The following is a 14,955-nucleotide window of genomic DNA, read 5'->3' as shown; positions in this document are numbered from 1 at the left end:
TCTGTTAACACCATTCGTTCTAATACAAGATTATTCCTAAATTTGGGAAGCAAGTTTGTAAAGCATCCAAATCACTCATCCACTCTCACCAAACAGTACTTTATTGTACAGAATTATTTCATTTACTGCCTACCTTTCTTACAGAGCCCCTTCTGGCTGCTTGGAGCCTTTTGATGGGCTTGGAGATTGTTCTCGCTCAGTGACAAAACTGTTATGTCTCCTACTTACTAGGAATGTTAGGTTTCCAAGTGTGTCCGCTATGAAATGGAGAATCACAGTTGTCCCACCAGGTAGGGTGTCTAATTGGCCGGCTGCTTAAAGTTTTTAGGGGTATATTGCACAGGTTTGAAAATACCTATTTCATTTAAAACTTAAGAACGAAAACAACCATGTCTGGTTCAGAGTTAATCAAATATCCGTGGTCAGTGAGTTAATTCCACATTAATGAACTTGCTGACAGGATACTTAACGCTGTGTTTCAGGGTTTGGCAGCCAAAGCATATGTGCTGGCTTGAGACTCCAGATTCCAGAGGCACGTCATTACAAAGCAATCACCACTGCCTTTGCTGTCTCCTTCCTGACAGCCCGGCTAAGGGGTTTGGACACAAGTAGGTGTGTGCAGTTAACCAGCAGGAGTCCACCCTGGACACATGGTCATTTATTCTGAAGGTAGCTAAGAAAAAGGAAGGAAGGAAAGGGAGGGGGGGAGGGAGGGAGGGAGGGAGGAATAATAAGGCAAAATAAAGAGGGACAGGATGCATAAAACACATCCTTTCTCCCCCAAAGTGAGGAGTCCAGATGTTGAATAGGGGCCTGGATAAACAGGGAAGAGATTGTGAGGTGAAGTGGAGGAAGCTGAGTAAGGCTGAAAACCTCCCAGATGTCTCCTGATGGAGGTTTAAGGGACCCCAAACAAAACTAAAACACTGTTGCCCTTGATCTCCCTTTCAGGATTCCTCCTATACATCCAGGTTCCTCTACTTAGTTGTCAGCATGCCCTGAGGTGCTCTCTGACCATCCAAGTTTATCACCCCATCCAGAGCAAACCTTCCTTCCAGGTAAGTAAAATGCCCAATAAATCTTAATCCCTGAATACTGTGTTTGTCTCTTTCATATGGATTTAATGAGCTGATCAAAGTGATTATTCCCCCCCGCCTTTTTTTAATCTTGGATTTCACAATAGTTTCTTGGAGTAAGGAAAGTCTTCTAAGTTTACTATAGGTCCAACCTTTCTCTCCTCTGATTTATGCCTGCCTCCTCCATTTTTACGTGGACAAGTCCAGAGCAATGGTTCTCAACCAGGGGCTTTTATGCCCCTGGCCCCAACGAATGATTTGGCAATGTTTGCAGATTATTTTTGATTGTCACAGCTGGGTTGCGGGGGTTATACTGGCATCTAGTGGGTAGAGGCCGGGATGCTGCTAAACATTCTAACATGCACAGGACAGCAGCCCTCCACAGAAAGAGTTATTGAGCCCAAAGCGTTAATAGTCCTGAGGTTGAGAAACCCTGAGTTAGAGTCAAATTTATTACAGTAGCATTACCACGCCATCCCATAGACTTCTTCACCCTTGGCTAGTAGCAGAACTAAGCCTCAGTAAATCCTGAGTCACAATGAATCACAAATTTGAACAGGAGGAAATGCTCTGTACTGGAGGCAGGCAGGAGTGCGGGTGTGATGTGGAACACTTCCATATCAGCCTGCCCTGCGGTTGATTCCCCTCTCAGCTCCATCACACTCTCCTGCCTTAACGTCAAGGGTACCAAACCACCTGCTGAAGGCTACCAAAATGACTGAGGAAAATATTTTATCACCCTTCCCACTATTTATGCTTCCTCAATAATAAAATAAGTGCTGGTTTATACAAAAATGTAGGAAAAAGTCTTGTTCTTTGGGTTAGGCTTTTGTTTATTGTTGTCCCTGCCTTTCAAGGTAAAAGATTCCCTTTAGAGAATGCATTTGGGTTCTCATCTTTTGACCTCTGCCCAACAGTGACAAAGAAGAGATAGTCTGGAAATATTTTTAGGCAGTCCCAAGTACTTTAAAATGAGCATTCCCATGACTGAGTGCATTTTTTAAAAAACTTCCTTCATTAGTTTTTAAAACGAAACACAGGTTCTATACTCAAACCTGAAGGTAATGTCTGTTTAGTGGGCAGTTTTTTCTAACTAGTTGGATCTGTTTCAGTTTGGACTACATAGTGTGAAAAAGACTTCTCTCTTTACACTATTACACAGAAAACACATTTATATAGTCATTAGGTAATCAGTTCTTAGATTTTTTTATATCAATTAATACAGATTACATTTGTGACAGAGAAAACCATTTGCACGAATCACATGTGGATGAATGGAATGGTATACACAAAGAAAAACAGCAAGTACTATGATGAAGTAAAGCTAAGATAGCCAAATTCAGAGTAAAGAACTCCAAACTCAAGCCTTTTCCTACTAGAGGATAGATGATGTTGAAATCAAACTTAGAAATATACTTCTGCAGTTCCCTTACCCGCTTATAATGGATGTAGAATGAAAAACTGTCTAAAATATATTTTAAAACAGATTTTGTTGACATGTATGTTCATATAGAATTATGCTAGTACAGATTTCCTTGGAGGCTCTTTTCTTGAATGAGATATAATTCAATATAAGGTTAGTCTTTGAAGAGAATGTTTAAAAATATTATATTAAAATGTATAATATTAAGGAACATTAAAATATTCTGAGTTCATGACTAAAACCAAATTTTGAAACTTTTTACAAATGGTCAGATGTAAAATATTAAGACCTTTGCTTTAGCTATAAAACTATAAGTAATAAATTTGCATCTCGTAAGTGGTCCTATAATCAGATTAAAAAAATATGCAGTGAAGTACCTTCAGATGAACTATTCTGCTCTCTGCAATTCTCTAAATTTCCACATTTGAAAATGTATCTTGTTAATTCAGGAGATAGTCTACATAAAACAGTCACTAGAAATCATCTTGCAAACTGCAGGAGGTTAATAGTTACAACTCCCTTCAATTTATATGATTTTACAATAATTGCTATTATTGTCACCTCTTACAGCTTGTTGCCCAACACTTCCTTCTCAGAGTTGATTGCCTTCTTCCAATAAGTACCAAAGACGTGAGAACAAGAGCTTTTGTAGAAAATCACTATACTCTTAGCAAACTTAAAGCATCAGCTTAATTCTTTGGCACACATTTTTAGATTATCTCCTACAAAAGAGATACCCTACCCTCAATCTTCTTCTCATGAAGAACACCAAAAGACTGTGTGCCAACAATTTCTTCTTTCTGTAAAGAAAATAATTTCAATTGTATTTTCTGTTTTTGTGTGCTCATTTTTTTTTTGACAAACAGTAACAACGAATCTCATGTCTTTTGTTCCATTTTTCTTTCTTCCCTTTGACATGAAAATATGGAAGCAAACTGATCTCCTATTTCTAAATGTTCAAATTTAGCTAACCTCAAAATGGAAGTTGGAAACGCACAAAATTACAGAGTTCCACATGCAACAAAACAACTATTAGTTACTCAAACCTCATGGGATTCATTTTTATTTGCAATATCCATATATCCTTTAAAGGAAAGTTCCAATTCTCAACAAATTTGCCTATTCTCTTGCCTGCCAGACAGACTCACAATATTATATTATAATTGATGGCATGTGGAGCTGAACTTTTGCATATACTCCTATTGTTTAATATATGCTATTTTCACAACTGGCCGTGATAAAAGGACTATGTTGCTCTTTTGCCTGGCTCCCTCCTATTTAAGCATTAGTCCTTACACCACAGCTAATGGTATGTGCTCAATAAATACTTGATGAATAATGAATAAATCAGTTGCAGCTATGTTTACAAACTTCCACTGCAAAGATATTTTTAACAATCAAGAAATAATCTCAGGCCTTTTTTGGTCACCGGTATTCTGAAGGCATCACTCATCTTTCTTTTTTCTGTTAAAAAAAAGCAATGTTTTTGTGACATTTGCGCCATTGCCACAAATAAACCAACTAAACATATTCAAACCCCTGATAAACATAGCCACATATAATTTTGTCAGATGATTTACTTCAAAAATGTGAGTTTAGTCAGTGGGACGAGAAAGCACATACTTTCTAGATTCTCCGATTCTGAGAAAATATTTCCTCAAAGGTGTCTGTTTAAAACGAAAGGAAGTCTACAAATAACTGCCCCCTCCGATTTATAAACCAGATTAACAGGTCACGGTTCCAAAAGATTAGGATGCATAAGAAAACAAGATGCATGGCAGTTTATGGTATATGCTGTCCCAGAATGAATAACTGCAACTGTAGGACAATGAACCAACAGATTCCTGGAAAGTCCATCTAAGAAACTGAGTGCACGTAATTACGTACAAGCATACAGACACATGCATGTGCTCACCACGACACGAAGACTTAAATTCTCTAGTTTTTCTTTCACTTTTTCTTTTTAGAATCCTTGCTAGGATATGTGGAAAGTTAAAAGCCTTGGTTTTTAATCTTGAAACAAAGAGACAACAAATACTAAGACATTCTTTTCAGTATTTTCGAGGGGAAGAAAAGTTGATTCTGATTACTGAGGCCACGCCCCTATTCTTATTACCTTCAACTTCTGAGGTTAGCACTGAAAACCACAGCCAAACTGTTTACGTAATAGCATGAAAATGGTCACACACTCTATCTGCATTGTGGTTATACCATTCCACACTCCACAGTTTAACAGTCTGAGTGTAAATGGTCTATGCCCTCTTCAGCTGTAAGTTTCAGTCAAGATTATTCTGTGACTTTATGGTAGGCAGCACTCTAAAATGTATGACCTGGGTCTCTGTCCCTAAATGTCTACATGGCTCTTGATGTAGCACTCATTTGGAATTTGGACTAGTTTATTGGTTTTCAAAGTGTGGTCCCTGGAACAGCAATATTAGCATCACCTAGAAACTTGTTAGAAATGAAAATTATGAGATTATATTGAAACATACTAAATAAGAAACTAGAAGAAAGACCCAACAATACCTGTTTTAACCTCCGGGTGATTCTGATATGCAGTCAAGTTTAAAAACCTCTGGACTGGATGGATAGTCCTGAAGCCTTCTCAAACCATCATAATCCATTGTTATTAAATATATTTTCTGGAACTAGTACCATGTTCAATCAAATGCACTCAATTATTCCTAGCAGTCTGAGTAAAATAGTGTAATAAAAAATACCACATTCTACTAGTAGTATTTAAAAATTTGCTACATTTTCACAAGGACATTTGTATTAGCAAGTTTTTCCCAATTAACTGACAGTGGTGATCTCTAAATTAAGTCTTTGTTTATTTTATAAGTACATGGTTCATTCCAGCTATTGTAAAAATGAATACACACTTTGTGATAGTGGAGGTCCAGGCATTTTGCAACTATTTCTCAAGACCAGCTGCTACAAGCAGTGTTCTCTCACTTTCCCATCCTACTGGGAGGAATACTGAACTATAACTCAAAAGGCACACTAATATGTTGGTGAAAACACTTTTGAAACTACCAGAAAAGGCCAAAAAAATGAAGCATTTTAGGGTCCCCTCCTACAGAAAGGTTAAAAGTGCACAGTCTCACAGATTTAAAGAATTCTAACCCCAAAGTGATCTGATCCTAAAACGTTGATTCAATGAAGTCTATTTCTACAGTTAACAACATGGAAAATCGTTTTACTTAGGAACCGTAACTCCCAAACATGACAATGTTAGACTTCTGATGATACCTTCAACTTTTCTAAGACTATTACCAAGGAAGGACAAAAATAATACTTTGAAATGACATAAAGCTTGGATGACAGGGACCAAAAGGAAAAGCTGTTAAAAAGCAGCAGGGGTCAAGTTCAAAAAGTTAACTTTTGCTCTCCAAGATAAAGGTTCCTTTCTCACCCAGTTTCTCTTGGGCAGGTGATGGCCTCACAGCAAGCTCCCTCATTTCCTTGAACACTCTCAAGGCTGCCCAAATTTTCCATGGAAACAAATGCTCTTATCTTTTCACACCATACTACTACAAGGGGTTCTTGGTAGCCAAATAAACCGACATATTCTTTAAAACAATGCCCCCAATGTCTCCCGATTTTGTCAAGAAAATAATGGAAGAAGCTACAAAACTCAGAACTACTACTTTTCTGCTCCAGGCACACACAAAATTGCTTTCATTGAGAATCCAAAAAGCATTTATTTTACAGTACTCAGTAAAAGCATATTAAAATCTTCTGCCCTGGCATCTTAGACCTATAAAGAATTTAGTCATGCAAGTGACTAAATCCTGTGTGAAGATGATTAATGCACCCAGCAAGCTAATTCATTCCCCAACTTCCATGTTCAAATATTCCCTTTCAGGACTATATACATGTCTTAAGTTAGTTAGATAGCTGGCAGCACTTTATGTCAAAAGGCTTCTAAAAAACAAAACAAAACAAAACAAAACAAAAAGAAACAGTCACCAAATGCCTTTAAAAAATTCCTTCACATAGTATTTGGTATATGTCTTCAGAAATCTCAACACTTTAGACCTACTGAAGAACTAAATTTACTCAAATGCGAGACTTAATATTTGCAATACATAAATTTGAGTTGTTTCCCTTTTCTATTTACAGTATACATACTGCCTTCCAACTGAGTCTGATTCTAAACTTATGGGAGATCATAAGAATGAAAAAAAAAAAATGGCCATAGGACCATCACAGGCAAACTCTCTATTCCTCTTCCACTCTGGAAGAGTGAGTGAGAGGTCACCTGGTCAAAGGACACATTTTAAGGCAAGATGTTAGTACAGCTTTATAAACGCCTGTGGCCTGGAACTTCTTTTGGCTTCCCCAACAGTATAAATCTGTCAAAAGACCCTTCAGAAGACTTCAGCTACACTTCACACAGCAAAGATGTATAATGTGCTCTAGATATATAGTTCTGTATCTTTTATTCTTTAGAGGTTATATTAGTAAAGCGGCCTTTAAGTAAAACAAAAATCGAGTCAGAAACTCACACTGCCTCCTACTGTTAGAAAATGTCACCAGGTCTAAATGGTACACAAATTGCAGTTTAATGAGTAAGGGGTTTGTCTTAGTTTTTCTTTCTCTTCTTTTTTAATCTAATGATCTATTTTCAAATCAAAACCTTAAGTGTTGAGATACTGTCTACAACCCATACAAATGTACTGCAGAAAACACTACTGGGTGCGACTTCAGAATGGGAAGTCCTCTTCCTCAAACGTGTTTTTGACTTGGTATGTGATGTAATCAAACAAAACATTAAAGAAGAAGAAAAAAGGAGAAAAAGGAAAGAAAAGTTAAAAGTGCTAAAGAAGAAAAGGAGAAGAAAGAAAAGTTAAAAGCGCTACCCTGCCTGGTCAGGTGGATGGTGACTTTACCAAATCTAAGGCAGTATTAGCAGCCGGTTTCTCCCCTTCCCTACCGTAGTGAGGTAAACTGCACCATGTCAGCAGAACAGACGCAATATCCTGCTTATATTATAGTAAATGGTAATGGCCATACCCCCAGGGCTTCCTAGACCTTTATGATTTTTTCCATATTTAAGGAGTTGGGAATAATGTCACCCAACTTGTCACTGAGATACTTCCGTGGGGTTGGGGGGGGGGGGGACATCATGCACCTGCCCCTATCCACCTCGGCCACGATCCTCTATTAAATCACTGAATGTGAAACACAGAAACACAAACAATAGTTTTGGGTTTGTTTCTTTAGAAATGACATTTGTATTAAAAGTCTTAAAACGAAGAGACAATGATTAAACGCCGTGTCTGGAATTAAAAATTACAATTACTTGGAATTCTCTTGGTACATCACAACAGTAAATTTTGCTCTTTGCTTCTGGAGGAACACTCTAGAACAGATAACCAAAAAAATTTTTTTAAAAATAATATAAAAGGGGAGCTAAATACCTGAACATTTGAACAAAATGAAGCAAAATTAAAACAAAAAAAAAACAAAAAAAAAAAAAAGGAAAGAAAAAAAAAAAACATTGCAAGACATGGAAATTACATTTTAAAGGCTGGAAATACTAAAATTCACCAAACAACAGGCCCTATTGTCCTGGCTCCTTCAGGAAGATTACAGAAAGGAAACTGGGAAGTGGTTTGGGGAATAGCAGATTCTGGGACATGGTGGGGAGTTCACAGGTTGGCACCGGCTGGAACAGCTGAGTTTTGAAGGCACTCTGCAGACACAGGGGTGCTGGGGGCCCTGAATCACATTTTTGAAGTCTTTGTACTGTATTTTAAAGAGCTAGTCATCAAAACCTGTCACTGCCAACCAAAAAGAACAAAAGGCTAAACTTACACACACACACACACACACACACACACACACACAATAGTACACACAAAAAATGTGCAGATCTGTAACATTTTTTTTCACAGCTGATTAAAAAAAAAATACTACCGTTCTCCCCCAGACTCCCCTTTGATACAGTAGGTAAACAAAATAGATTTTTTTTTTCCACAAATATCAGCAGACACTTTCTGGCACCCCACACTGTATTGGCATCAGTGTTTACAGTCCCAGTTCAGATGTGCATACTTCAGATTGGATACACTGTAACAAGAATCCAACTTTGCATAGACATCCTTAGAATCACAATCAGTCACAGGGTTGCCCTTCCAAGCTGGCAGAAAAGGAACCCGATCTTAATTTCCAGCTACTCCTGGAAAACAAGGAAAAAAACAAAAGTTTCTTCCCTTCCTCCTGCTCCTTCATTTGGTTCTCCCGGACTTCCTTCCATGTATTTAAAACTTGGAACTAGAAAAGGGCTGTTGGAAGAAAAAAAAAAAAAAATCCCCCCTCCCTTTCCACCTTCTCCCCGTCCTCTTCCTCCCCACCCCATTTTTTTTTTTTTCCAGGCTGAAACTTTCGCTTGCCGGTGTCAAGCTGCCAATAATACAGAGCCCTAACGGCTATTTAAACGGGGGAAATATGCGTCAACCAAAATCAATGAGAAACGTACATGCTGCCAAGAGCCACATTTCCACCGGGTCTCGGATGGTGAGGACGGGACACCCCTTCGGACACAGGGCGGAGGCAGGGGACGCCGGCCGTAGAGGCCAGCCGGGCTCCCGGGACACCCCGGCCAATGCAAAGTCGTCTCCAATCTCAAAGCAAGAAGAGGAATCACATTTAGAGTCGGGTGCGTTTGGCTTTTGTGCGCAGAGCGCGGCCGGCGCGCGGCAGCCGCGGGCGCCTCAGAGGATCACACAGGCCGAGCAGCAGCCCTCGTCGCCGTTGGGCTGCGCCGCGTAGTTCATCTGCCGCACGATCTCGGCGAACAGCTCGTCCACAGAGGCTTTGTTTTTGGCCGACGTCTCCATGAAGGGGCAGCTCCACTCCTCGGCCAGGGCCTTGCCCTCGCCGTACGAGACCTCTCGCTCGCCCTCTAGGTCCACCTTGTTGCCCACTAGGATCATGGGCACACGCTCGTACCGCTTCACGCGGATGATCTGGTCCCGCATGGGCTTGATGTCCTGGAAGCTCTGCTGGTTGACGAGGCTGTAGACGAGGATGAAGCCCTGGCCGTTCTTGATGTACAGGTCCCGCATGGACGCGAACTGCTCCGTGCCCGCCGTGTCCAGGATCTCCAGCACCGACGGCGACGAATCCACCTCAATCTCCTTGCGGTAGAAGTCCTCGATGGTGGGGTCGTACTTCTCGATGAAGGAGCCCGTCACGAACTGCACGGTGAGCGCGGACTTGCCCACGCCGCCCGAGCCCAGCACCACCACTTTGTACTCTCTCATGGCTCCGTCGGCGCTCTCGCCGCGCCTGCCGCGGCCCCGTCGGGGCTGCGCGCGGGGGAAAGCCTGGGCTCGGCTGCCGGACTTCTCCTCTTCCTCGGCTCTGCAGGAAAAAGCTACGAGAGCGTGGCTTGGGAGCGCCAGGCTCAGAATTCACCAAACGGGGGGCCGGGAGCCGGCCGGCGAAGGCGGCGGCGCGTCCCAGGGGCGCGGGTCCGGGGCCCCGCAGCAGCCCGCAGCGGCAGCGGCAGCCTTGGCGGCGGACCGGGAGGACAATGCCGGCAGCCCGTGCGAGGCGATGGTTGCAGTTCCTCGCCGCGGCCGCCCGGGAGGGCCAAGAGGCGGTGGCGGCGGGCTGCGGAGGTGGCTGCTAATTGCGCGCCGGGCCGGGACGCGCGTGGCATGAGTCCCCGTAGAGCGTGCACCCACCGCCGCGGCCCATCGCGCTCTCTCCCGCAACCTCCGCGGGGCGAGGGCTTCCTACTCGCCGCGCGCAGCCCGGCCCTCCCCGCCCCGGCGAGCATGCCCAGTGCGCCGGCGGCCGCGCCAGCCGGATCAGCCTCTCCGGGTTTTCCTGCGGGCCCGGCGGAGGCGGAGTTGTGGGTGGGGCTAGCGATTTGAGTCTGCCAGAGCGGACGGCGAGGCTCCGGTCCAGGAGCTGGCTGAGAGATGTGTGGGAGTGTGTAGGTGATGCGGGGTGAGGTGCTGGGAAGGCTCAGGTGAGAAGACGAAAGTGTGGGAGGCTAGGCGTGCATAAGGGCGGCGCGAGAGGCGTGTGGGCGCGGTGGGCCGCCTCGGGAATGGGGTGCGCTGTGCTCTTGCCCACTCCCGTTATCAAAAGTTCATGGACTGCGCTCTCTGAGGCCCCAGAGGCTGTGCGTCTCAGGGCCGGAAAGCCAAAGGGCATTTGGGTAGGAGAGTGAAGGGCGGAGCATTTTCCTCCAACAAGGCACAGCTTGTCCTAAATCCTTCGCCTCTGAAGCACTACTCGGCCTTCCTCTGGCCACTCCTCCTTGCGCTTCATCTCCCGGACAAAGAAAACGGGAACTCTAGGCTGGAAATGCTGTCCCAACAGGGAAAGGATACGCTTCTCGCGACCGGAGCCCTAGCGGGCTGGGACTTGGCGGGTCCCACCCACGTTGCCACTCGGCTGGGGCGGAAACCCGGAGGTCGGACCGAAACCCGATCCCAAAAGTGGCGGCGCCCGAAGCTAGTCAGGGCATGCTCAGTGGGCAGAACAGGTTTTCGGGCTTAGAAATAGGAAGCTTTTGCACCACACACCCACACTCCAGCTCAAATTACCTCTTCGAGACTCGGGACCCATTGGTTCCGGGGCGCAAATCTCACACCCCTAGCTGTTTCTCCATTGGCTGCCGCCAAGGTTTTACCAGTTTGGGTTGCTTCATTGGCTAAAAAGTAGTCTAGGCTGGTGATTGGTTATTTATAGAGATTGAGTTGAGAGGCGGAGGCACAGCTGTTCTTTCTCTGCTGCTCCTCCGCCCTCTTCCTCCCACTTCCCCAACCTAGTCGTTTTGAAGCTCTGAGTGAAAAAATAAGAGGAATTTAGGCGGAGAGCTCAGAGCTAAATATAGTTCTTTGTTGGTGTTTTCGAGAGAGTCTGACTTCTCGATGTCCAGTCACGACCGTCCCTTAAGGGAGGAGAAAGGTCTGGTTACAGTTCTTGGTCCACAAGCAAAGGCAAAGTTTGCAAGTGTTTTGCAGGCAGGGAAGTGGGGGGACTAGGTGTGGAAATGGGCTTCTTTGAGTTGGTGTCACCGGGAGGGGTGGGGCAATGCCCGGGCTTGCCCTTATAAAACATCTTCGTTTTGGGCGGGCGGTCTGCAAATCTGGCTGGGCTCGCACTCACGGGAGGTGCGCGGGAGATGTCTCGACTTGCTCTGAGTCTCCCTCTTTGCTCGCGGAGGAGAGATGTCAAGACCTGTCAGAAGACTCAGCGAAGTTTGCGTGAGCGCCAAAGTGAAGCGGGTAGGAGGGGGCTGAGCTGCGTCAACCCCTGCTCAGTGCCCTGCTTTTTTTTTTTTTTTTTTTTTTAAACCCGATGCCACTTCCCAGTGGTGTAACCCTGCGCATCAGACGGACGAAGCAGGCTGTGTGCTAAGGTTTGGTTTCAGTTCCTTAGTCTCGCAGTGACTCACGGCCACGTTTTCGAGTTAACGTTACCCGAGCTCCTTGGCTGTAGCTCACAACGTGCAGCGTCTGCTGCATGAAGTCCCCTGCCTCCGGATCCGGCGGGACGTGGGCGGCAGCTGAAGCGTTGGGTGGGGTGGGTGGTGCCCGCTCTGCCCCTGGCCCCCACTGTTTAGTGGAGAGCACGGTTTAACCTTGATTATTGGAGAGCCTGGATGTAACTATGCTTATGTAATTCTCCAGAAAAAACTCTCAGAGGCACATTCACCTAATGCAGCTGAAGAGAACCGCCCCCCCCCCCCCCGCCCCGCAACATGTACCCAACATTTAACGTCTGCCGGAGGTTTTACAGGTCTCGTATACTCTACATATTAATTATTATGGTGTCTATTGTAAAGGTAAGGACACCGAGGTCCTAGGATGTTCAGTAACTTGACTGCGATGTCACAGCTCGTGAGTGGCCAAGCTAGGATCCCAACCCAGGTGTGCAGCTGCAGAACTTGGTTTGTAACTACTAGGCCATACGACCTTCTCACAAGAAAGATCTCGGAGTTTACACTTTCTTAGGTTCAATCTTCAGGTAGTGTGATCAGACTGTCTTGTAGACCCAAGCAAGAGGGACCTCTGCCCACAGCCCTGTGGTTCTCTGGTAATGCCCCCTTCCACGGGGTCAAGGAGCTTGAACCCTCTTCTAGACCATGCTCCAGGGAGTCAGAATTCTGGAATCCCCTGGCCAAATAGTACCAAGCCCTCTTCCAGGATTTGTTTGGGCCTTTGAACTCTGTCTTGTGTCCAGGAATGGCTCTTTGTTTGGGTGTGGATAGTGCTTGGACCTGGGGGCTGAGGTGTGCGCTCCCAGGCACTTTGGGCGAAGGGGGCCTCTTCCTTGGAAGAGTTCGGGAATTCATGAGTCACACCTGGCCATCCAGGTCCCTGTAAAGAAGTGTTTGTCAGGGTGAGAGCAGAGATTACATTTTGTTAACAGTTCATTATCTTGATTTATAACTTAAATACATAGATTAAATGCTATGTGGGCCTCTCTTTGTCCTCTTGCCCACAGATATGATATAGTAGAGCATGCTATAGTAGAAAATACTTTGTCTCCAGGTCTGAGGTCTAATCTCAAGAATTGGTTATCAATTATTACCTGGGACCTTGGGCAGATCCCTTGAGCTCTACTGGCTTAAGTTTCCCTGTCTATAAAATGATGATAAAATTTGCCCTACCCGCCTAGCTACACATGGAACCTTGGAGACAAACAAATGACCAGACCTCTCGTTTTGCATCAGAGAGAACTGAGCAGAATTAGAACCCTGGTGTCCTGGCTGCCCTTTACATGGTGCCAGACTGTCATCAGGGATAATAATTAACAGATAATGGATGGAAACATGCTTTTAAAGCTGCAGTGTCCCATAAATGCATGGCAATTACTACCCTGCCCTGGGTAGCCTGACAGCCCCATCTAGAAGAATCTGGAAAACCACATCCTCAGGACTTTAGGTAGCCTTGTGGACGGATATTATTGAATCTTGGCCGCCCCTCCAGTACCAGAAAGGTGCCATAATTCAAATAATTTCTATTAGAGATTCTTCAATAGTGATTTTTATTACATTCAGATGATCTCCACAGAAAGATTTGCACTAGGGTTTTGGGATTCAAAATGAAGTAAGGATATTGCTGATGCACACATTTTTAAGGCTGGTCACTTCCTCCTATGAAATCTTAGATGTCTTGACCTCACAGCATGAATCATTATCTATCTTGTACCATAATTGTTTACATGTTTGTGTCTTGTCACCCAGCACCATGTGAATTCCTTGAGGGCAGAGTCCATATCAGGCTTAACTTTGGAGCCACCTGTGTCTATATAGGCACCCGATACAGTGCCTATATAGGAGTCCCTCAATAAGTATTGATGAATATATGAATTACATTTTATTCCTTTTCCAGACTCCACTTGTAGTAAAAGGTTATTTTAATCTTTGGTGAGATGTAATGCTTCCTAGAGCCTTAGAAAAATGTATACTAATGTTTCAGTCTCTCTGAGTCATAACAATGACTTTTTAAAAATAGTTTTTAAAATGTTTATTTCTGAGAGAGAGAGACAGAGTGTGAGTGGGGGAGGGGAAGAGAAAGAGGGAGACACAGAATCTTAAGCAGGCTTCAGGCTCAGAACTGTCAGCACAGCGTCCAATGCAGGGCTCAAACTCAACATTACAAGATCACGACCTGAGCCAAAGTCGGATGCTCAACTGACTGAGCCACCCAGGTGCCCCTAACAATGACTTTCAAGATGAGCAGAGTCTACCTTTATTTGGATGGAAGAGCTAAAACAGTGCTATCTTGGAGAATGATACCAAAGTGTCCAAGGATAAGCCCTTTCTCTGAAGAAGACTTAATTTTGCACATAATGTGAAAAGGCATCTCTAGAAAACAATCTAATGTAAAAGTTACCAGGTAGGGACTGCTTAACCATTGACACTGTATGTTGCCTAAACAAGGGTACCATTCCTTGGCCTTTGCTCACACAGCGGGACTGCTGAGCTTCTGTGACACTGAGGTTGGGCCTTCAAAGAATTAGATGGTTTGTTAGAATATGAACTTTCTAGGGGCGCCTGGGTGGCTCAGTCGGTTAAGCGTCCGACTTCAGCCAGGTCACGATCTCGCGGTCCGTGAGTTTGAGCCCCGCGTCAGGCTCTGGGCTGATGGCTCAGAGCCTGGAGCCTGTCTCGGATTCTGTGTCTCCCTCTCTCTCTGCCCCTCCCGTTCATGCTCTGTCTCTCTCTGTCTCAAAAATAAATAAACGTTTAAAAAAAAATTTAAAAGAATATGAACCTTCTAAGTCCTCAAAACATAAGTACCTACCTGTCCTCTAACATAGAAAGTAGAGGTTTATTTCATCATGTTTGTAGTTATAGCCGATGCCATCTATAGGTAAGCATTTTAACTAGTGTTTTTTTTTTTCCTAGAGTTTTTAAGGTTTCATTTTTTTATCGTCACCTTTCAGTTTTTAATTGGAAAGGAAGCATCAGTAAAG

General features: G+C 44.0%; 1 protein-coding gene across 1 annotated transcript; it reads right to left on the bottom strand.

Moving 5' to 3' along the window:
- Positions 1 to 2,258: 2,258 nt before the first annotated feature.
- On the bottom strand, positions 2,259 to 10,226 carry RAP2B (RAP2B, member of RAS oncogene family). Its single transcript, XM_058730271.1, has one exon. The coding sequence runs from the start codon at positions 9,771 to 9,773 to the stop codon at positions 9,222 to 9,224; it is 552 nt and encodes a 183-aa protein (XP_058586254.1). The 5' UTR covers positions 9,774 to 10,226; the 3' UTR covers positions 2,259 to 9,221.
- Between the last annotated feature and the right edge of the window lie 4,729 nt (positions 10,227 to 14,955).

This window comes from Neofelis nebulosa, chromosome 5, assembly GCF_028018385.1.
Source record: "Neofelis nebulosa isolate mNeoNeb1 chromosome 5, mNeoNeb1.pri, whole genome shotgun sequence".
NCBI lineage: Eukaryota > Metazoa > Chordata > Mammalia > Carnivora > Felidae > Neofelis > Neofelis nebulosa.
Note: the sequence above shows the minus strand (reverse complement) of the source record. Positions and strands in the feature narration are given on the sequence as shown.